The sequence below is a fragment of the Ambystoma mexicanum genome, chromosome 3p (assembly GCF_040938575.1).
Source record: "Ambystoma mexicanum isolate Mex_15411 chromosome 3p, UKY_AmexF1_1, whole genome shotgun sequence".
In the NCBI taxonomy this organism is placed as follows: Eukaryota; Metazoa; Chordata; class Amphibia; order Caudata; family Ambystomatidae; genus Ambystoma; species Ambystoma mexicanum.
This window is the reverse complement of record NC_090925.1, coordinates 1,218,563,791-1,218,586,282: the sequence shown is the minus strand read 5'-3', so window position 1 is coordinate 1,218,586,282 and position 22,492 is coordinate 1,218,563,791. Positions and strand designations below refer to the sequence as shown.

The 22,492-nt window shown below is 48.2% G+C and overlaps 1 protein-coding gene across 1 annotated transcript in view; it reads left to right on the top strand.

The window, feature by feature from the left end:
* Positions 1–9,916: 9,916 nt before the first annotated feature.
* The window catches only part of EIF4EBP3 (eukaryotic translation initiation factor 4E binding protein 3), a 106,500-nt gene continuing 93,924 nt past the window's right edge, over positions 9,917–22,492 (top strand). The window contains exon 1 of the mRNA XM_069652663.1: positions 9,917–10,372. Coding sequence (XP_069508764.1) covers positions 10,237–10,372 — 136 coding nt within the window. The 5' untranslated portion in view covers positions 9,917–10,236. The remainder of the gene's footprint in view (positions 10,373–22,492) is intronic.

The following is a 22,492-nucleotide window of genomic DNA, read 5'->3' as shown; positions in this document are numbered from 1 at the left end:
GTAGATTTCCAGTTACTTCACTGGATCTCGGATTTGGCGAGGGTTCGATGTCTGCTTGCCTTTACCAAAATGCTGCCGTAAGTATATAGTTCAAAAGATCAAGTCTTATTTGTCCCTTGGCCTTTGTTTAATTTTCAGGGACTAGGTGAGGAATCCGTGTGGAGGAATGGATTCGCCGAGGTAAGCTCAGGTGAGTACTTTTAATGAAGGTGTGCCGTAGTGGTTTGCTCCGACACCTTAATGAGTGTGTCTTATTTCCCCATAGGGGCCGGGGTACGGAAAAGCCAGAAAAGCCGCTCCGACCCGAAAAGGGAACTGAGGTCCCAACAAAATTCAGGTAAGACTTAAGGTGAGTAATCTGTCCTTTTGCAATTAGTTCTTTGCTCACCTTGTTTTGTCCTTTTTCTCCGTAGGTCTTGAATGCGACCGATGTCGCCTATGGGCGCTGAAAAGGTTGCTGGCGCCACGTGAAGGTAAGTGGAAGTGGCGCGGCAGCGTGAGAAGCGGAGCGCTTCTAACTATTATCTTTCTTTTCCGTAGGTGCTGGGATGCGGCCGATGTCGCCTATGACCGCTGAAGAGCTAGACAGTGCCACGTGAAGGTAAGTGGAAGCGGCGCTACAGCGAGCGGTGAGATGCGTTTCTAACCCTTGACTTTCTTTTGCAGGATCGACGGAGTGAAGAATCCGGATGCTGGATGAAGGTAGGTAATGTCCTAATGCTTGCCTTTCTCTCCTTGCAGGTGTTCCGGGTGCTGGCGGGCGTGGCAGGAGCCAGGATGCAGGAGCCGACTCGGTGAGCGTCCTGCTGCAGATGCAGAATAACGCGAAGCACGTGTGGCCATCCGGGTGTGGTTTAAATAGCCTTGGAAGAGCTTCAGGTGAGTGTTCTTCCACTGGCCCCACCCGAGTAAGAAAAGAGTTCCTGAAAGAAAATAGTTCCTCCCCAGCCTTAGTTGGCTTGGAGCTTCAGACAGCATGGTCTGCCTCGGGTGAGTATGCAGCATGGTCTGCCTCAGGTGAGTTCACCCAAGCATTACCAAATGTTCTGCCATGATGAGCCTGGCGCCTATGGCGCCAGGACAGATGCCTTTTATGAGCCTGGTGCCAAAGGGGCCAGGACAAGGTCCAAAGAGCCCCTATAGGGGTTTGCTGGGTCCTGCTTGGTGAGAATGAAGTCTACTTCCGGGGACGCTGGGCCTGACCTGGCTCCTCGGGAGCAGGCATCATGACAGCACCCCCCCCCCCCCAAGGCCCCTCCCAAGGTTGTTTTCCCCCGGGGGTTTTGGTTTTTCTGGGAAGGTCCGGTGAAATTTTTTAATTAACCGAGGAGCATGTACATGGTCATGGGGTTCCCATGACCTCTCTTGAGGCCCGTAACCCTTCCAATCGATTAGATAGAAAAGCCTTGATCTTATCATTTTAGAATCTAAAATGTTCTTCACCTCGAACTCAGGTTCTCCCTCCACTTGAATGGGTTCTGGAGGCTTGATTAGTCTGGTTCCAGGATGCACAGGTTTCAAAAGTGACACATGAAAAACAGGATGTATTCGCATATGAGCTGGTAAATCCAGGCCACAGGATTGATTATGGCCGTAATGGAATATGGTCCCAGGTATTTGGGATTAAAAGTTTGAGGTCCTTTGAGTTATAAGTGTCTGGTAGCCAGCCAGACTTGGCCCTCAATCTGGTACTGAGGTGCCTCACTTCGATGCCGATCAGCACTTTTCTTGTATCTTTTCTTGGCTTGTTGTAAATGTTCAGTTGCTTCTTTGAAGGCTTTGGTAATTGCGGTATGCAGCTGGTCCACTGCGGGTGTTCCGAGATCATGAGGTGGATCCAGGTCAGAGGTTCGAGGGTGAAGCCCATATAAAGTGTAAAAAGGACTTTGCCCAGTTCCAGAATGCACAGAATTATTATATGCATATTCAGCTATCCAAAGAATGTCTTTCCAGTTACTTTCAGATTGTTGCAGCATACAACGGAAATATTGTTCGAGAGTCTGGTTCGTTCTTTCTGTTTGACCATCGGTCTGGGGGTGATGACTGGTTGATAGTCTTACATCGATTTGTGCCAATTGACAACATCTACGCCAAAAGTGGGAAATAAATTGACTTCCTCGATCTGAAATCAGCACAGATGGAAATCCGTGTAACCAGACAACATTTTCAAGGAATTCTTTAGCTAGAACCGAAGCTGAAGGTAAACCTTTTAATGGAATGAAGTGTGTCATCTTGGAGAATAAATCCACAATAACAAGAATAGTGTTATATCCTGAACAGGGGGGTAAGTCCGTAATAAAATCCAATGACAGGGTGTGCCAGGGCGATGGTGGAATGTCTAACGGTTGAAGAAGACCGGCTGGTCTTTTCTTTTAGCCTTTATTTTGGGCGCACACACCACAGGACATCACAAATGATTTTACATCTTTTCTCCAAGAAGGCCACTAGAATTGTCTTTTCACCTTTTCCTCAGTTTTGGCACTGCCGGGGTGTCCCTCTATTAGTGTATCGTGATAACAAGAAACAACTAGCTTTTTTAAATCCGTGTGTGGAAGAAATAATCGTCCTCGGAAATAAGGTAAATCGTTATCTACAGTAAAATCAGATCCCTTTTGAACCCAGTCCTGCAAGTCTGTTGGGTCCAGGAGTTTAACTCTAGTTCGGCTATTTTCTAGCGATTGTGAAGAAGTCATACCTAAGATCCTCTGTTCGGGAATTATCGGCACAGGCTCTGAGTTAGTGACTGTGTCCCCCATTCCAATTCGGGATAGAGCATCCGCTTTGCCATTCTTACAGCCAGGATGGTGGGTGATTATGAAATCAAATTCAGCAAAAAACAGAGCCCAACGGAGCTGTCGAGATGACTGAGCCTTGGCGGTTTTCAAGTACTGTAAATTCCGATGGTCGGTGATCACCGTGATGGTATGTCTTGCGCCAAGGAGATAATGTCGCTAGGTCTTAAAAGCAGATTTAATCGCTAACAGTTCTTTGTCGGTGATGGCGTAGTTAATCTCGGGAGCCGAGAATTTTCTGGACCAGAACGCAACGGGATGCAGTTGGTTAGTCTCTGGGTCCCTTTGAGAAAGGGCAGCTCCCATAGCTAGACTGGATGCGTCGGTTTCGACGTTATAAGGGAGATCCGGGCGCGGGTGTTTCAATACGGGTGCAGAAGTAAATTTAGCTTTTAGTTCTTGAAAGGCTTGCTCAGCTTCTTTAGACCATTCAAAACGTTTATTTTTTCTCAAGAGTGCATTGATGGGTTGAACCACCCATGAAAACTCCGGAATGAACCTGCGATAAAAATTGGCAAAGCCAAGCATGCTTTGAACACCTTTTACAGAGCTGGGTGATGGCCATTTGAGGATAGCATCCACTTTTCGTGAGTCCATGTGGACTCCTTTAGGTGTCAGGATAAAACCTAGAAATTTGACTTCCGTGACATGGAAAACACATTTTTCAAGTTTAGCAAATTGTTTGTGTTGGCGCAATTTCTCGAGGACTGCCCTGACATGGTTTCGATGATCAGATTCTGAAGAGGAGTATACAAGAATGTCATCGATGTATACGATAACACAAACATCGATGAGTTCCCTGAGGACATCGTTCATGAAATATTGGAAGGCAGCCGGTGCATTGCACAGTCCAAAAGGCATAACTTGGTACTCGAACAACCCATATTTAGTGTGGAAGGCAGTTTTCCATTCATCGCCTTCTTTGATTCGCACTAGATGGTAAGCCCCCCCGGAGATCTAGCTTGGTGTATATGCAGGCATCTTTCACTTGGTCAAGGAGTTCAGGGATCAAAGGCAAAGGGTATCTGTTTTTGACAGTTATCTGGTTCAGTGCGCGGTAGTCTATACAAGTTCTGAGATCGCCTTCTTTTTTTGGTACGAAGAATAAAGCCGAGGATGCAGGAGACTTAGTTGGGCGAATAAAACCATTGGCTAAGTACTGGTCCAGATATTGTCGTAAATTAAGATTCTCGGGCTCGGTAAGGGCATAGATCCTGCTGCAAGGGGGTGTTGCACCGGGTAGATCTATCTGGCAATTGTATGACCTGTGGGGTGGTAGAGTATTGGCCTGTTCCTTTTGGAAGACGTCTTGAAACTCTTGGTACTCTGGCGGTATTTGCAAACTGACAGGAGTTACGGTAGCTAGGCCAATGCTTGTATTTCGTGGATAGCAGGTTTGTACACACTCTGGAAAGGTTATCCTCTTTGCTCGCCAATCAATTTGAGGATTGTGTGTTTCCAACCAAAGGATTCCTAGAATTACTTGAAATTGCAAAGCCTTGATTACGTCAAACACCATTGCCTCCTGATGCCCGTCTTGACCCAGCAATGTCACTTCCGTGGTGGAGTGAGTTACCAGCCCAGAGGCGATTTCGGTTCCATCCACAGTGGTGATGACATCTTTATTGGTTTTAGGGCAAAGAGGGAGGTTCATCCTAGAAGCCAATTCACGATCCACGTAGTTTCCTATAGCCCCACTATCGATGTATGCCTTAATTGCATGCAACCGTTCAGGCTGCTTTGGATTTACGAGGACCATTGGCATGGTGAAGTGCGAGGTCAAAGAGTTGGTTTTTAAGCTCGGCAAGCGGACCTCTACGCTTGTCGGGCGTGGTCGTTTCCCGGCTCAGATTCTACAAGATCTTTATCCGTGGCTCCTACCGCTTTTTTGGGCGGTTTTACAGGGCAGTCTCGCAAGAAGTGTCCTGAAGTTCCACAGTAGAGGCACAATTGCATTTGCTGTCTTCTTTCATGCTCCCTTTGGGTCAAAGGTCCCTTGACTACTTCAATCTGCATAGGTTCAGTAGCATCGACACCCTTGGGGTGAACCTGGGCTTTGGCAAAAACCCGGGTTTCAAACCTGGACCGATCTGCTTTTCTGTTTTGAAGCCTGTGATCCAGTTGGACCACTAAGTCAATATAGTCCGAGCAGTCCTGGGGTGGATTTACGACCTGGGCCAAGACATCTTTAAGTTCTCCACGTAGACCTCGATGGAATAGCGTAATTCTCTTATCCTCGGGCCATATTGTTTCCACAACTAACCTATTGAAGGTCGCAATGTAAGCTAAGAGATCCAGATTACCCTGTCGTAGAGATAGGAGTTCGTTGTCCGGGGCCTGTCCCTGAGAATGCCTCGCAAAAAGTCTTTCCATAATTGTCTGGAAGGCTTGAAAGTTCTGAAGGATGGGGTCGTCTTGAGTAACCAATGGGATTGACCAATCAGCTGCGCTGCCGCTGAGATAAGAAAGTACAAAGGCTACCTTGGTTTGGTCATTCGGGAAGGCCCCAGGTCTGCAGAGGAAATGCAATCGGCATTGATTCATAAATACTGCAAATCTTTTGGGATCTCCAGCAAAACATTCAGGCGAGGCCAGTGGCACGTTTCCAGGTAGATTGATTTGCACTGGATTAGTTGACGCCAGAGGGGTGAAACTTCCCCCTGAACTTGGTAGAGGAGTTTGACTAGCTTGACTCTGCAACAGCTGGCGGGCAAGATCATCAGTTCGTTCCTTTGACACAATTAACTCCCTCCTGAGGGCATTCGTCTCCTGGCGAGCGGAATGAACTTTGCCCCGTAATTCCCCTAATAGCTGGGCCAGCTGGTCTGTCTCGGAAGTTTCCATGGTGCCTGGGTAGGAAGTTATTTTTAGGCTTAGCGTTCTGTAACGCTCACCTGATTCCCACGGAGGCGCTGACCCGTTCTGGACTTGCTGTGCCTTCTGCAGACTCTCACCTTAATTTCTGTATGGACGAGCTCTCCATCCTGCTTCTGACGCAGGGGCGCGTAGATTTCCAGTTACTTCACTGGATCTCGGATTTGGCGAGGGTTCGATGTCTGCTTGCCTTTACCAAAATGCTGCCGTAAGTATATTGTTCAAAAGATCAAGTCTTATTTGTCCCTTGGCCTTTGTTTAATTTTCAGGGACTAGGTGAGGAATCTGTGTGGAGGAATGGATTCGCCGAGGTAAGCTCAGGTAAGTACTTTTAATGAAGGTGTGCCGTAGTGGTTTGCTCCGACACCTTAATGAGTGCGTCTTATTTCCCCATAGAGGCCGGGGTACGGAAAAGCCAGAAAAGCTGCTCCGACCCGAAAAGGGAACTGAGGTCCCAACAAAATTCAGGTAAGACTTAAGGTGAGTAATCTGTCCTTTTGAAATTAGTTCGTTGCTCACTTTGTTTTGTCCTTTTTCTCCGTAGGTCTTGAATGCGACCGATGTCGCCTATGGGCGCTGAAAAGGTTGCCGGCGCCACGTGAAGGTAAGTGGAAGCGGCGCGGCAGCGTGAGAAGCGGAGCACTTCTAACTATTGTCTTTCTTTTCCGTAGGTGCTAGGATGCGGCCGATGTCGCCTATGACCGCTGAAGAGCTAGACAGCGCCACGTGAAGGTAAGTGGAAGCAGTGCTACAGCGAGCAATGAGATGCGTTTCTAACCCTTGACTTTCTTTTGCAGGATCGACAGAGTGAAGAATCTTGATGCTGGATGAAGGTAGGTAATGTCCTAATGCTTGCCTTTCTCTCCTTGCAGGTGTTCCGGGTGCTGGCGGGCATGGCAGGAGCCAGGATGCAGGAGCCGACTCGGTGAGCGTCCTGCTGCAGATGCAGAATAACACGAAGCACATGTGGCCATCCGGGCATGGTTTAAATAGCCTTGGAAGAGCTTCAGGTGAGTGTTCTTCCACTGGCCCCACCCGAGTAAGAAAAGAGTTCCTGAAAGAAAATAGTTCCTCCCCAGCCTTAGTTGGCTCGGGAGCAGGCATCATGACAGAGCCCGAGAGACTCACAGTGATAGCTACGGCAGGCAGAACACAACACGGTTGTATTCAAAAACGCTGCGGTTTTTCTTTCTTAGTTTCTCGGGCTCCTCCGGCTCGAAGGAGCGTGAGAAACAGAAAGAAAACTGCAGCGTTCTTAAATACAACAACGTTGAATTTATGTTTGTGGTAGCTTTGGCTTGGACCCGAGGGGGCTTCAAGCTGAAGCTACCGCAAACATAAATACAACGTTTTAAAATCTGCGGTTTTCTTTCTAAGTTTTCCGGGCTCCTCCAGCCCGGAAAACTTAGAAAGAAAAAAAACTGCAGCTAGTGCTTATTTAAAAAAAGAAATAAGCACTTACCCAGATGCAGCTTTCCTGCCTGCAGTCTCTGGTCTCCGTCCTCCGGCACCAATGAAGCAAAAGCCACCCAGTGTTAGCTTTTGTTTATTACAGCTGGCTGGCTTTTGCTTCATTAGTGCCGCAAGGGCAAGCACAGGAGGCAACCATTTCACAAAATGGATGCCTCCTAGTGCTTCACATTTTTAAGTTTGAGCTTCATTTGCTCAATACTTTATATAGGGGATTTAAAAAAAATATATTTTTAGATATATTTTTGATTATTGGCCATCTTTTTAGCCAATGATATTTTCTGAGTGCACTATTCCTTTAAGCTTGGCTGCTCGCCACATTTTACTAAATTGAGAGCTTTACTGGGGTGTTATGTGCCTTTACCCTACCATATAGGGGGCAGAAGTACAGCTACCCCCTTCCGCTCTTTACAGCGTCTTTCCCGCAAATATCAATATTTTTTGGCGGAGGCTCACACAGAGCTCTGTAATTAGAGCCAGCCATAACATGAACCAACGCCCCACTGTCGATGAAGACAGGGGTATCTGTACTGTGGATGCGTTCCACATGTTTCGGTTGACGTTTCTTTTTTTCCCCTATCTTCAGCAAACTGGAAATGAAAAACACATCTTCCTCATCCTCTTCTCTGACTGACTGCTCCCCATTTTTCTTGGTCGGCAGTACCTGTGCGACCTTCTGTTTCGTTTTTTGAAATAGTAGTTTCAGCTTGGCCTTGCCCCTTGATTGTGTGGCCGGCACCAGAGCATGACATGCTCTTCCAAAGTGATTCATAGTGCCACATATCCCACACATATGACCCTTGGCTGGGAAATCTCCTGAATGCGGCAGGTCATATCCACACTGCATGCATATTGATGTAGGCTCTGCATGATCGTCCTTCTAGACCCGCATGTTCTTCATGGCTGGCCTGTTTGGTGGCTGTTTGCCCTCTGAAAACACTTCTTCTAGCTTTAAGGCTTTCATGGAGGCATCCATTTTGGACGCCTTGACAGCAAGCTCATGCTACCGGATGAGCTCCAGAATCCTTGCTAACGTTATCCCAGGTTCCCTAAGGATCGATCTCCTCATTTTCACAGAAACAGCTCCGAATTAAATGCTGCTGGACCTCCTCTTCTGCGTTGGCTAGTGAGCATGTAAATGCCAGCTGACGTAACCTCCCATGGAACGCATCAAGTGTCTCACCCTCCCCCTGCTTGGCAGATCTCATAACAAATCTTCCACAGTCAATTTTGACCATTGGGGTGAAATATTCTCTCTGCACCGCTGTATCCGCCACATATGAATTATCAGCCGGGCGAAGAGTCTTAAATGCTTTGTGCACAGCTGGACCCGCGAAATGTAGATTTCTTAGCATGGTCAATCAACTCCCTAGTATTATCAAAATACATTTCAAGCCCCTCAATCCACAGATTCCTATATGGACTCAGGCTCAAGGGAGTTTCATAAATGTCAAATTTGATAAATGGGGAAGGGACTCCTGCTGTCTTGGCAATTTGCCCACCTCCGGGGCTTTCTCTGCTTCCATTGCCATGGTGGCAGACTGGACCCAATGCCTTTGCTGATATTCACCAGCAGCAGGTTTGTAGGGAGGCACATACAGAGTCCTTCAGGCGTGAAATGCCTACAAGTAAGCACTAGGTGTTTTCCGAGTGATCAGGGCACCCTCGAGGCACACGAGCACTCCGTGAGGAGCCGCAACCATGGCCGACACTCACGACGTGTCTGCCCCCATTTTATCGTTCCTTTTTTCCGTGAGCCTCCCACAGACTCACTGACTGATGCTGGGACCGCTACGCCTGTCTGAAGCAACTTGTCACGGCTGCTGGTTGCAGTGCTCGGATCGACACACTGAGTGAGCACACTCTCAGCAGGCAGTCCGAGTGGAGCCTTCAATGTGAGTTTGGGTGCACTGTGTACTGCGTTGCAATCCTTCGGCCACCTCGTTGCCATTGACCTTTGGGGTCCTCAGGATAAGCACAGGGCACACAGGTATAAAATGAGACAGTTGTTCCTGTATAAGGCTCCGCTCATGCACACCTTTTACGTGCCATGCGTGATGCCCCTTTTATTTAGCCAACGCAGTGACGTGTGAACACTGCTCTATTAAAAAGGACACAACAGTAAATAGCTCTTCAACGAGAAGACTACCGTTTTGCATTACTCCAAATAAAAGGGTTCACAGATTGGCCAAGTTGTTTTTCCTAACTGTATTTTTACTTGGACCGTCTGAGTGGCAGTTCAGTGAGGGGGCAGGGCGGGCAGATATGTTCAGATTGCGCAATGACCCTCATTTAACAATGTGTTCACTTTCTCTGCTGACAGCTCAGATTACACCTGAGCCAAAATCGTGATACAGAAAGAGGGAGGGACCTTTAAACACCACTATCTTACCTCGCATTGTGGCCAGCACACCGTTAGCTCCACGTCTTATCTTAGGCTGCTGCTAATAGCTCAGCTTTCCTCCGCCATCGTTCTTTTGAGCTCTAACCGTCGGCATTGGCACCACTGCTCGGATTTCTGGAAGAAGGGAAGATAGGACACTCATTAGGAGGGTAAAACCTGCATGTTACCCTCTTTTTCAGTGGGAAAAAATGAATATTTTCTGCACTGCCCCTCAAAGTATCACTTCAGGACAATGTATTTGAATGGAAAAAAAGGAGTTGTATCAGCATGAGCTTGTTAGTGTGAGGGGACCCTCCCTAAAAAAGTAACCAAAAATGCAGACGTTAGCTAACATAGTTAAGGTCTATTATAACTCTGAGAGCGCCCCTGTCCGATGTTTTCTTCGCGAAAACATGTGCGTGATCTCGGTTGTCGGTCGGTGCAGCTACGCGGCAGCTGACACTCCCAGCCAGGAAATTCCTTCTCGGCTCAGGACAACACGCAGGAGAAGCAATCAGCAGAGCACGTGGTGCCCGTCGGCCAGGGAGGGAGGGACTGCCAGGCTGAGGGCAGTTCCTGTGCTCCTGCTCTGCACGTCAACAACATCCAGTTCACAGCGAAGGGCTACGGCGTGTTACACAAGGGCGCACGCTTATTGTGCACAACATATTGTTTTTTTTGCATACGATTTTGCACCCGGACAGGAAAGTTATCGACATGTCGGCTACAAGCTGCGAGTCGAGCGGTGGCCGCCCTATACCCACCAAAGTTTGTTTCTTGAAAGATTTATCTCAGCTGCCAGACTGTTACAGTTCGACGCCAGGAGGGACTCTCTTCTCAACTACCCCAGGAGGTAAAAAAACATTTATTTTCCTTTAAAGTTAAGCAGGGGGCATGGTACTGTGCAGTGGTTCTGCACAGAGCTCCACTGTACACTGCACGAGGCACCGTGAGCGTAGCGTGGTGCATGGAGCTCTGCCCATTGCGCGGAGAGGTGTGTGCGTAACGTGGTGCACAGAGTAGTGCACACCTTTGCGCATTATATAAGGTGATTGCACAGAGCATGCAGAACGCGTGCAAAAAGTTGTCGTTTAACATTGGGAGCTGCCCGCGTGGTTATTAAAACCGCCAGTGTGTTGAGCTGTTTTTGTCCAGAACACGGAGCAGCAGCTCGTATCTATTGAACAGATTATTGCGCGAAAGAGTTTGGGGCAGGCGAGCACCAGTTGCGTTGTGTCAGTTACAAGGATTTTGTGATATTTGTTGTACATAATCTACATGCCAACGCATGAGGGAGACGCCATGCACTATGTCATTCGAGAAGATGGCACTGCGGCCACGTGGCTGTGTGTCATGTCGTGTGACATTTAGCCAGTGCTGCCTTGTCACTTTGGATTGTGGGACTTGTAGGCTTATTTTGCCCATTATATGAAGTCCCAGCATGCAAAGGTAAAACGTCCGGACAAGCTCAAGGTGTTGCACATGACATAGGAAGTATGAGCTGTGTTAGAGCATGGGGGAGTACATATGCTAATGTTAAAGGTATTTATATAGCGCACTGTCACCAACGGAGTTGGTCTCCAGGCGCTCAAGCGGATCTGTAAACAAAAGGTTGGGGGGGTGGCTTAGTGGGTGAAGAGGGCGTAGGAAAGTGATAGGCTGAGTAGTGTGGGCTCCCCCTTGCTCCTTCTACCCTGGCTATAGAAATAACATGACTTACAGTTTTGTTTGTGGAAAAATTATAGGCCGTAGGCTTTTTTATTTTCTACAGAAAATAACACCATACAATATCACAAACAGAAATATCACCAATTTGCTTTTGGGCACTTTGTGTCCAGGGATTGGAGATGCCCAGCCTTCTCCTCGGCTAGTCTTCGTTACCCTAGGGCATCCGTTCCCGGACACGTGCCGCCGCCTATGACTTTCTTCTACCGTGTACCGAAGAAAGTACTCGGCATTCCGGTTCCTCCTTATTTCTCCTTTCTTTGCTTTTTTGCAGGGTGGGTTCGGTGGCAAAAACGTTTTCTTCTCCCCCTTTTCCAGGCCCTAGGAGCTTACCCGAATGAGGTGAGGGTTTGTGCTTCTCTTGCTTTCTGTGGGGGTACTTATACTCCCCTTCTCCTTTGTTGTACCTTTTGGGGGGGTGAACTTCCTCCTGCCCCCCCCTGTTGCTTTCCTCTCACACCTATCCCTGTTGTTGTTGTGGTTCCCTGGGCAACGCTGGGGGTGGGGGTGCCACCCAACCCCCCCAGGCCCTCCATCGTGCCGTACTTTGTACAGCACGGGGCCTGAGGCATAGGCTGAGTAGTGTGGGCTCCCCCTTGCTCTTGCTCCTTCTACCCTGGCTATGGAAATAACATGACTGACAGTTTTGTTTGTGGAAAAATTATAGGCCGTAGGGTTTTTTATTTTCTACAGAAAATAACACCACACAATATCACAAACAGAAAATATCACCAACTTGCTTTTGGGCACTTCGTGTCCAGGGATTGGAGATGCCCAGCCTTCTCCTCGGCTAGTCTTCGTTACCCTAGGGCATCGTTCCTAGACACGTCCCGCTACACCTGAGTGGGTGTTGCCTCGGCCGCTCGGGTCCCCCCAATAGCGCTCCTACCTGCATCCCTGCTCTGCCAGGACCCTAAAAATGTTATCTGAAAACACTCCCATCCCTTTGTTGGACAGATGTATGCCATCTTGGTGAAACATCTCTGGGTTGTTCTGCGACAAGCCGTGTTTTATAAACTGGAGCCCCGTACTCCTACAGTATCTTTCCACCGCTTTGTTTAGCTTTTTCTTTGCAGTTTCGATGGCCTGCCTCCTCTGCGCCCCATACTAGACTCTGCTCGTTATTATCTCAGACATGAAAATTTCAGTTTTCCACCAGCAGTGTGATATGGCCCTCAGGGACTCACAAATGTTGCGCGTCAATTCCCCCCTATTTGTGCTGACCAGGTCATTTCCCCCCAGGTGTATTACCAGGTACTCGGGTGGGTCCCTGAACGCGATCAGGTCCGACAACCTGTCGTGCATGTCTTCCCAGTGCATTCCTGGTAGGCCCCACCAGGACGTTATTGTCTTCTTAAAATGCAGTCCCTCTTTGACCTCCTCGATCCACCTGCCTGCCCAGGTCACAAAGGAATGCCCAACTATCCATGCCGACTTGTAGGGGCTCGTATCAGCATGGGTGAATGGGAGAGAGGTTCATATCAATTCTTCTCTTACGTATTTTTTGAAGCATTGTGACCTCCACCCCCCCCAATCTTCTTCACCCCTTTTGCTCCCCGGCCTCCGGCCCATGTTGACGTGGCTGCCCCTATTCTGAAAGAGTGGGTCCCAAACTCCGCTGCATCCCACCCTGCTTTTGCTATTGTTTCCTTTAGCACTGCTTGGAACTGATACCTGCTGAGCGCCCTGCCGTCCCTGTGTATCAGTAACTGCCCCCCGACTTCCGGCCGTATCTCTAGAAATTCCTGGGTGATGCATCTGGGACAATGGTCCTTCTCTTTGATGCAATTAAGCTCTAGTGCTCTCCCCATCCCCGCCTGGTCCGTCATTGATTTCCTCAGCAGTATTGACATACCTTTGGACCCTATGCTGACGTCGCTTCTCGCCAGTCCGTCCCCTGCTACCGTGTTGCGAGCTACTAGCTCCCCAATCCTAAAAGCCCCATAGTAAGCAAGCGCAAAAGCTGCCCTGAACAGCATTGCCTCATAACTGCTGCTACATGTGCTATGCAATAACTGTAACAGTATTACCACTTTCCCAAAATTCAATGGTCTTCTGCTGCCTGGTTTCTTTCCTTCCAATTTCGCCCAACCCTTCATTGCATATTTTATCCGTGGGCTATTCGTTGGTCCGTCACCCCGGCCACCTTTGTGGTATATGCGACCGCAGACAAATGCGCTGCTGCCCAGCTTTTCCTTTTACCCTGGGCAAATGCTTTTTCCAAGAAATCACACATTTTGGCAATTGTAATTTCCCCCACATCTTTTACTGCTAACACATTATTCACATGCCTTTTGTACTGCTTACCCGTTTTGTATGTTAGGGCGTTCCTGGCCAATTTTTCTATCACCCGTCCTTGTTCCTGTGGCCTTTCCTCCTTTTCTGAGTTAACTTTGTAGTTAACAGTTTTTCCTCCAGCGCTCTCAATGAAACCCATGCCTTTTTTGGTGTGGGCGTTTTTATCCTTTTTGCATCCGCCTCAGCTCTCTGAACCTGTCCCACTGAAAACGAGACAAGGCGTCAGCGACCACATTTGATTCTCCGGCGATATGCCTCGCCCTTATGCACACGTTAGACATTCCAATGTGATTGCCCTCATTAATTCCAATACCAGCGGGCATGCTGCACTTCCTTTATTTAACACGTATACCACTGCCATGTTGTCTGACCCAACCTTTAATTCCTTGTTATTTAGCTCTGTCTCCCATGCGCACAGATCTACCCAGATTGGAAAAAACTCCAGCAGTGTGATGTTACTAGTCCATGCTGCCTCCTGCCATGTTTCTGGCCACTTTTCTGCGCACCACTCTCTATCCAATATTGCCCCAAAACCAAATCCCCCTGAACTTCTTGTCCTCCCGAACTTTGCTCCCTGGTGTCCCATTTTTCTTTTAATACATTGAATATGTACAGGTTAAAGTTTTCCTCATCCCATCCTATATCTGGGAAGCAATCAATTTCTTTTCTAAATTCGTGATCATACTCTTTCCATACTCCCCCCCCGCCCCCAAATGCTTTGTACACCTTCAACACTCTCTGCTGGTATGTGACCAAAGGTACCCCGTCGTCTGGGTATTTCTGCAGTATAATAGTGGACATTATTTGAAAAGCTGCCATCCAGTTATCAAAATTCCTTGCTACTGTTGTTCTCCTTAATAAGCCTTTCTCATCTTTCATATCCTCTATTGATACATTCCTTCCCCTCCTTTTGGCATTCTAATAGTGAAAACATTTCTATAAACTCCTTTCTCCATATTTTTTCCTTCTCTTTTTCATTAATGTACCATGACTGTGCCTTCATGGTCTGGCCTTGTGCGTCCTTTCCAATCGTGGGCCTGCCATACTTCGTCATGGCTGGCTCACCCTCCTTGCCTGCTGTTCCTGCTGGGACTGCCCCCAGTCATTGCTAAAGGTGTGAGCCCTGCGGGCGCCCCAGGTGGGTTGGGTATCGTCCCCTGGGGGATGGACCCCGGCGATACCCCTTGTGGACCTGGAACAGCTGGTATCCCCTGTGCTGCGGGGACCCCGCCCCTTGACCTTTACCTGCTCCCTCCAACCCCGCGCCCTTCCGCTTTTCCTTGCTCACTACTCCCTTCCATTTCACCCACGCCTGCAAGTGGTCCCTCTCTTCATCCTCACTGCTTTCTGTGTCTGATGTAACAAACCCTTGTTCCTCCCTTTTGCTTTTTATGCTTCTTCCCTCTCCCACCACTGGTTCTGGGCGACTTACCCTGAACTGTGATGCAAGATTTCAACATTTTTACAATCTTTCTCCCAATTTTATCATCAATTTTCACAGTACTTTTTTTGTTTTCTTTAACGCTTCCTGGGCACCTCCGTCTGCTCCTTGGTCATCCTTGGCTCATCTCTCCCCCTCTTCTGTCCTTGTGGTAATGCGTCCTCTCCTTCACTGCCGCTGGACTCCTCTATCAGCAAAGGCGACATTACCTTTTCCCTCTCCTACTTTTGCATGACATCCAGGACCCATTGGGCTCCATACTCTCTTTCAGCCCTTCTGGCCCATTCGCTGAATTCTTGTGCTCTTCTTGCTCTTTCATCTGCCATTCTTTGAAAGTCTTCCTTCCTGCTGCAATAAACACTTGTATCGTGTTTGCTTCCCTTCCTCTATTTTTATGGGTTTCTTATGCAAAATTGTAATTTTCTGGTCACAAAGCTGCCAGAATTTTCAGGTTGGAGGATTGGTTTGCGCCCCCAACCTTTCAGGTACAAGGCACCACTCTTACTGACTGTGCCACATCGATTGGCTTAAAACATCCCCTTGTCGGGAGCGAACCGGAGACCTTTTGATCTTCAGTTTAAAGCTCTCCCAACTGAGCTATGTCGGCGACTTCTTATTGCTCCTCTAGGTGCCTTTGCATTTAGGCTCGCCGTGGTGCCACAAAAATTATTGGGTAGTGTTAGGCAGAAACCTGTGCAGTTCCCTTGGGGACCACTGCAAAAGATTTAGGACTACAGGTGTTAGCAGTAAACCCACTTGGTAGCAGTCTGTACCACCCAGATTTACCTGGTAGCGGTGGCTGAGCAGTCAGACTTCTCTCAAGAAGAGTTAGGCAGTATGCAAAGTATACACAATAGGCACTCAGACACACCAATACAAGCAAACACTGACCAGAGCTTTGGTATCAAAGTATATAATTATTTATTTAAAAACACACTGTTTGAAACACTCCAGCACTCTTGTTGTAAAATATTCTAAACACAGTTACTATTGTAATATATACACCCCTTTTTCCTTATCAGATACGTCTCAGTAAAACACCACTTATTTTCATACAGAGGTGAGTGCTTAACTAGATGGCACTCCAATAAGTTTGTGAAAAAGGGAGGGGAAAAGACAGAATATGGAAAGGTACACCACTCTAAGATTCAGGAACACTGTTAGCAAGGCAGAAGAGCAAAAGTCACTGGTGAGCCAAAGTCCAAAGGCTGGGCCCACTCTTAGAGAGAGCAGAGCACAAATGCGCCCAAGATCACACAGTTACACTAGGCTTAGAAAGTTTTGCAGAGTTCAAAAAGAGTTTAGAGAGGCTCAGGAAAGTTTAGCCAGGGTGTCCCAGGCTAACCCAGGTTCGAAAGCCGGGGGCTAAATTTACCCCGTACAGTTGGTAGCAAGGGAAGCCAGGCGGGACACGGTACCTTAAGTGGGAAGGATCCTCCAGCGGTGGCAGTTGTTCCTGGCAGTGGGTGCAAGTCGCGTCGTCGTCCAGGGGAAGAGAATATCTCGACTTGGAGGAAAGATGAAGGTCGTTGCACTGCCAGGGAAGAAACCAGCCGCAGAGTTTTCCGGTTAAAGGTGGTACCTTTTATTCGCGGTCGTGGTACAACGTGGTATCCCGGTTGCCGGGGTGCTTGGCACAGGCAAGGCGTCCACGAGGTACGTCGGGAAGGCGAAAAGATGGTGAAACTGGTTATCCCCACCAGTCAAAGGAAGAAGACTCTCCGGCGGGAGATCTCCTCTGTCGTTGGGAAAAGTGGTGAGACGGTCCAGCAGGGCTCCACCGGTGGTGTCGTCGTGGTAAATCGGCTCAGCTTCTCCCTCGTTGGATTCTAAGGTCCTGTGGCGACTTCTGAAGTTCCAGTCCGCAAAGCCCTGCTTTTATGCAGAAAACCCCCATTCACTCAGCCTAGCTGTCACTCAAGTGCGACTTGAGTTGCCTAGGCAACTCAGTCCAGGGTGCCTAAATCCCCCTCCATCCCTCCTAAGTACCCCAGACAGATTGGCACCACTTTGGAGGGCTTCTGCGGAGAAGCCCGCCAAAAAGTGGAACAAAGGGCTCGACTTGGGTTGGAGTCACAGAAGAGAACACAAACGCCATTTTAGAATCAAGTTTTGGCAAAAAATACCAACCGGAGAATTAATATTAATTAAATAAACCGGCGGTATGTTCGAGGCTACCGTAAATAACTAAATAAAGATAGTAGTCTAAAACAATGGGAAATCCCATAGGAAAATATTTGCGGTTGAATATAAAAAGTAGTATCCACTGCCACCAGCTAAAACTCGATCAGGGGGGCCGGAGACGTGCCCCCTCGACTAACAGACCCCGGGGCAATTGAATTGCCCCAGCCAGTACGTCCACAATATGATGGTTTGTACTGGTTCTGTTCAGAATTTAAGACTAGTAAAGTCAATGGTGACTTTACATGCTCTGGTAGACAGAAGTCAGTCCCAGGGTATGGAGTCTATACTGGGGGGTCACTATGACACCCCTGTGTTACTGCACTGAGTTTGCTGTGTAACACATCACAAAAACACATGAAGCCCTATGGGGTAAAAGACCCCATAGCCCATTAAACACATCTAGATTCAAAGAAACACACTCAAATCATGCCCAAGAGTGAGGGTAAAAGAGTCTCACTCTTGGCAGGAGAAAAACATAAACCCCAAAAATCCAGCAAAGCTGCTGGGGGACTCACTAGGTTAGGAAATTCAGCCTAAACAGAGAATTCTCCCTAACAGGTAGCTGCCTCTTTAGCTCAGTGCCTGGTCTGCTGTAGGCGTGCCCCCGCTTGCGAGATTCACACGTTCACTGCTTGCGGCTACCAGGCAACGGCTGCACCAGTTGCGGATGGTTTCGTTTTGTGTCCGTCGGCGGGGCGGCCCCTCCTTCCCGCTCCGTTGGTTGTGGCCGCTCGATGCCCGATCTTCCGACTGCCTCTCCCCGCGGAGCTCGGTCTCCTCACTGCGGCATGATGACGCGGCCCTCCCGCTGCTTCCTTCGTCAGCGGGCGACGTCCTGGGTCTCCAACTGGTTCTTCCTTCGGCGGCGAAACTCCCCTCGGCAGCCGGCTGGGTAGACGCCTTTTTCCTTCGGTTACTTGCACGAGGTGAGCTGGCCGCTACTCCTTTCTTCTTCTGTTACCGGCAAAGTTACTTCCGTCGACTGACAGTGGTGCTCGCACAGTCCCTTGGCAAGAAATTTCTTACCGCTTACCCGACAGAGGTGAGCAGACCGCTTCTCCTTCTTTCTTCAGTTCCTCCGCACAACTTCCTTCCGCTTAACTGACCGAGGTGAGGGAAATGGACGACCCTGGGAAAAGAACAAACACTTTTCTTCTCCCCCTTTTCCAGGCCCTAGGAGCTTGCCCGAATGAGGTGAGCTCCTTACCTGGTTTGTGCTTCTCTTGCTTTCTGTGGGGGTACTTATACTCCCCTTCTCCTTTGTTGTACCTTTGGGGGGCCGGACCTCCTCCTGCCCCACTGTTGCTTTCCTCTCACACCTATCCCTGTTGTTGTGGTTCCCTGGGCAACGCTGGGGGTGGGGGCACCACCTGGCTGCCCCTCCCCTTGCTTTTCGCGCCGTTTGTCTCCCCCACCCTGCGCCTAACCCCCCAGGCCCTCCATCGTGCCGTACTTTGTACAGCGCGGGGCCTGGGGCAGAGGTGGTGTACTGTTGGCAGCTTCAGTTCGGTTTTCACTGTGCAATGAGCTTGGGTGTGCATATTTGTATTTGTTTGTTATTTGTATCGTGCACCTAACCCTCAGGTAACTGGGTGCTGATTGAAGCGAATCCTCGCGTGCTGCTGTTGCGATCTATGTGTTGTTGCAGTGAAGTCCGTGCGGTTTGCTGTGAGAGGTGGTTGTGTGGGTTTTTGTGTGAATTAAGTATGCAGAAATGTTAGGTTTTGGTTAGTGGGTAATACTTGTAATTTAGTATTATGTATCAGGTTGTCATACTAGGTAGGTATATTCTTTCTCTTGGTTTACTGATTGTCTAGTTTCTGGGTGATACTGTGGCTGGTTTCCAGCAGATAAATTGGGCTTAGTACCCCAGGTTTTGGCGAGCATTATCCCCCTAGTTCGATAGTGGTGGTATATTATCATTCATCAGCTCCTTTCTGTCTATTTACTGTTGGTAGTCCATTAGTGGTATATTCTTCTCTTCCCTTTCCTGACTGTCTAGTTTCAGGGCAGTGGTGAGGCTGTTCTCCAGCTAAGTTATTGAGCTTAGTACACCCAGGTGGTGAGCATAATCCCTGCTTTGGTAGTGGTGTTTTATTATCGTTCCCTGCTCCTTCCTAACTATTTACTGTCGGTGGTTCATTGCTGCCCGTGTTTACGAGGTGGGCCAGGTGCTATTGCTGGGTCATACCTTGCTCTCCCTTCTGATTGATCTGTGGGTGTTCTTTGGTATTATTCGATGTGGTTTGTCTATTCATTAATAAGTGGACATGTTACAGATCTGTATATCCTTATTTTATTAGGGTTGATGATTTAGGGAATCGGGGTAGGTTCTTCTCTCGGCCTAGTTCCACTTTGTATGTCCTTATGGGTATTCTTTCTGGTTATGGGGTGAGGATCCATGATTTGAGGAGTTTCCTGAATTGTAGGTGATCTCTTGTGTTCTGTATGTTCTTTAGTAGTTTGTTCCAGGTTTTTGGGGCGAGGTGCGAAAAAGAGGATCCTCTGAGTTTTCTCTTGTTGTGTACGTTTAGTTTTCTTCTGAGGAACTCTGCACCTTGGTGCACCTATGTAGTGAACAGAGTTGTACATAACATGACAAAACTGCTGGTTCCACCCTCAGCCTCCCCAGGAAAGGCGACCGAGTACTCTTAGTTTAAGCCAGCATTCTCTAGCAGTCTTTCCCTGCCCGTATCCGTGATTGTTTAGCCATCCTAAGTTCAGCAAAGCATAAAAAACGTGATTGTCCCATCAACAGTCTAACTTCACACGTCTACCATCCCCCCTCTTTTTATCTCCCACTCTTGGCAAACTCCATAGTGCTACTTTACAGTAAATGCATGTATGCATCAGTGTATTGTGGTCCCAAAGTGTAGTACTCTGGATTGTACCTTTGGGCTAAACTGCACAAAATACTTAGACTCGCCATTAGTGGAAAAAGGTTGTTTTAATAGAAAATGCACATAACTGTGACTACGCAGTTACGGTTACTTTGGTGCATTTAGTTTTACCAACTCCCATTAATGCGCCCAAGCAGAGTGGGGGTTGCGGGTGTGTCCCCCTTTCTTTTTGGGCGCAGTAACGGGAGTCAGGGGTTGCAGGGGTGTCCCCTGCTTACCAATGTGGTAAGTTGGGGACAAGAATGTTGAACAAAAAAAATAGCATCCTGCAGCGTCAGCTCCGACCCAGGAACTGACGCCTGTAGGGATAGCGGAGAGTCGGCAGCGCACACAGAGGTGTGCGCAGTAGGGTAAGTAGGGTGGTGTGGTCGAGTAGGGGAATGGTGGCCGAGGCACAAGCAAAGTGATCTATCTGATCACTGCTCCATGCTGTAATTGGCGATGACATTTTTGTCGGCGCAGTTACGGGCAGCGCAGTGATCACATAGATTCATTTAATGTAACGGGCCTCAGTTTACAAACTTTGCTAACCATGCCCCCCAGCCTTACAGACTAACCAAACCGTTAAACATCCCCCATTCCCTCCCTTCCAATATTCCCTCCCCCTTCATTTCCTAACATCTCTCCCAATTTTATCAATGTCCTCTCCCGCAGCCACAGCCCTTCCTTCTTCCCTACCTCTTCCCCTATCTTGTAACCCCAGGCTAGCCTGTCCGTCCAAACAGTACTAAACACCCTCCTTACCACAATAATAATCCTTTGGCTTCAATCAAGCATCATTTAACGAACCGTGTCCCTGGCACTCAGAAAAACCCTCCCCAGAGGTGTTCTTTCTGCCCCACGCCCAAACCTCTCTTTATTCATTATTGTATCATTTATTTCTTTATTATTTTTAACACTCCCCTCCTTAAAATCCTGACACCCAGAGACCACCTATTCCTGCACCATTTTGCTTGTGAAATGCAACCATTGTTTTCCCTGATTCACTCCTAGTTGCATGCCAAAGCCTGTGTACCTTTTTTGTTTTTTAATTCCCAAACTGAAACACTTTGTTGTTTCTCACCCTATCTCCCCCATAATTTTCCCCTCTCATTTCTTTTAAACCACTGCTTCAAACAGCCCTCGAAACCAATATAAGCATTTCTGCCCTGTCCCTTCCTTCCATTCATTGACAGTGCCCTTACCTATCCCAACCTTGAGGGCCATCCCCTCTTTGTTCCCCACAAAAACAAATAAATAAATGAAAAATACCCTTTTTCCTTCATACCTGACCATTGACCTGTGCCCGCCTTGGCCACCCTACCTATATAACCAATAATAATAGCCAACGTTCCCCTTAAGCCCACAAAAACCCAATTCACCTAAGAAAACATACCCAAAATCCACACCCACTGTATGCAAAAACATTTATGCCCCAACATTAATAAACACCTTAATTCAAGCAACTGATCAGTTCTTCTCTTCTCCAGAACACCACACCACCGCTGCATTTGTGAAAGAAATAACAAATTGGGAACCATATGAAAAAACCTGCCCCACTTTACTGAACTCTGCTTCTCCTCTTGCCCCCATCCGTGCCGATACTTCAATCCCCCGCTCTTTCTCCCTGCTCACAAGTCGCCCTACTTGAAATCCCATCCTCCCTTAATGTAACCACCCAAACTGCCCTGCAGATTCCCCAGTGCCGTTCATGCTTTCATAAACCCCAAACCCCCTGACCATTTCACTACTTTCGCTTTTCTCTGGCACCTGACATGACAAACCGGTACCTAGCCATAACATATTTGCCACATTTTTCTACCCCATAATTGGGCACAACACTGCTCCTCCCTCTCTTTCCCCTCCCCCACAGCGAAAACCATACCTTTTTGTTTATTTTTTTTAATTTTAATTTTGTTTTAATTTTTTGCCCACACTGAACTCCACCCTCCCAGAAATCCTCCCAAAATTAATCAATTCGGAAACCTGAACCCATGCCCCTTGTGATGCATGACTGTCACATCCGTGCCTCTGTGGCGGCTGTGGAGGCGATGGACATTCGGCCATTAATGGGCCATGACATTTTCCCCCTAACGCACTGCAGCGCGCTAGTTTCCAACATGGCCACTGCCCATAGCTTTATATTCTTTCAGAATCCTGCCCGTGACGTGTTGCAACCCTCCGGTCCGCCTTATGGGTAAGACGCTGTTCTAGGCCCTGCCCTGTGCATCTTTTTGTGGATTCTTGCTATTTTCCTGTGCCCTTCTTTGTGCCATCTCAGGACGCTTCTCCCATCATGCCTGTGGTTTCCCAAAGATGTTTTCCAGTCCTCATTCACCGGTCTCTCTGGGTTCGCTGGGTCCCTTCTCTATTCGCCTCCTTATCCCCTAATTTTCCCCGCCTCATCTAGTCCTGGCTCTCATCCCTTTCCCTTCACTTGGATTCC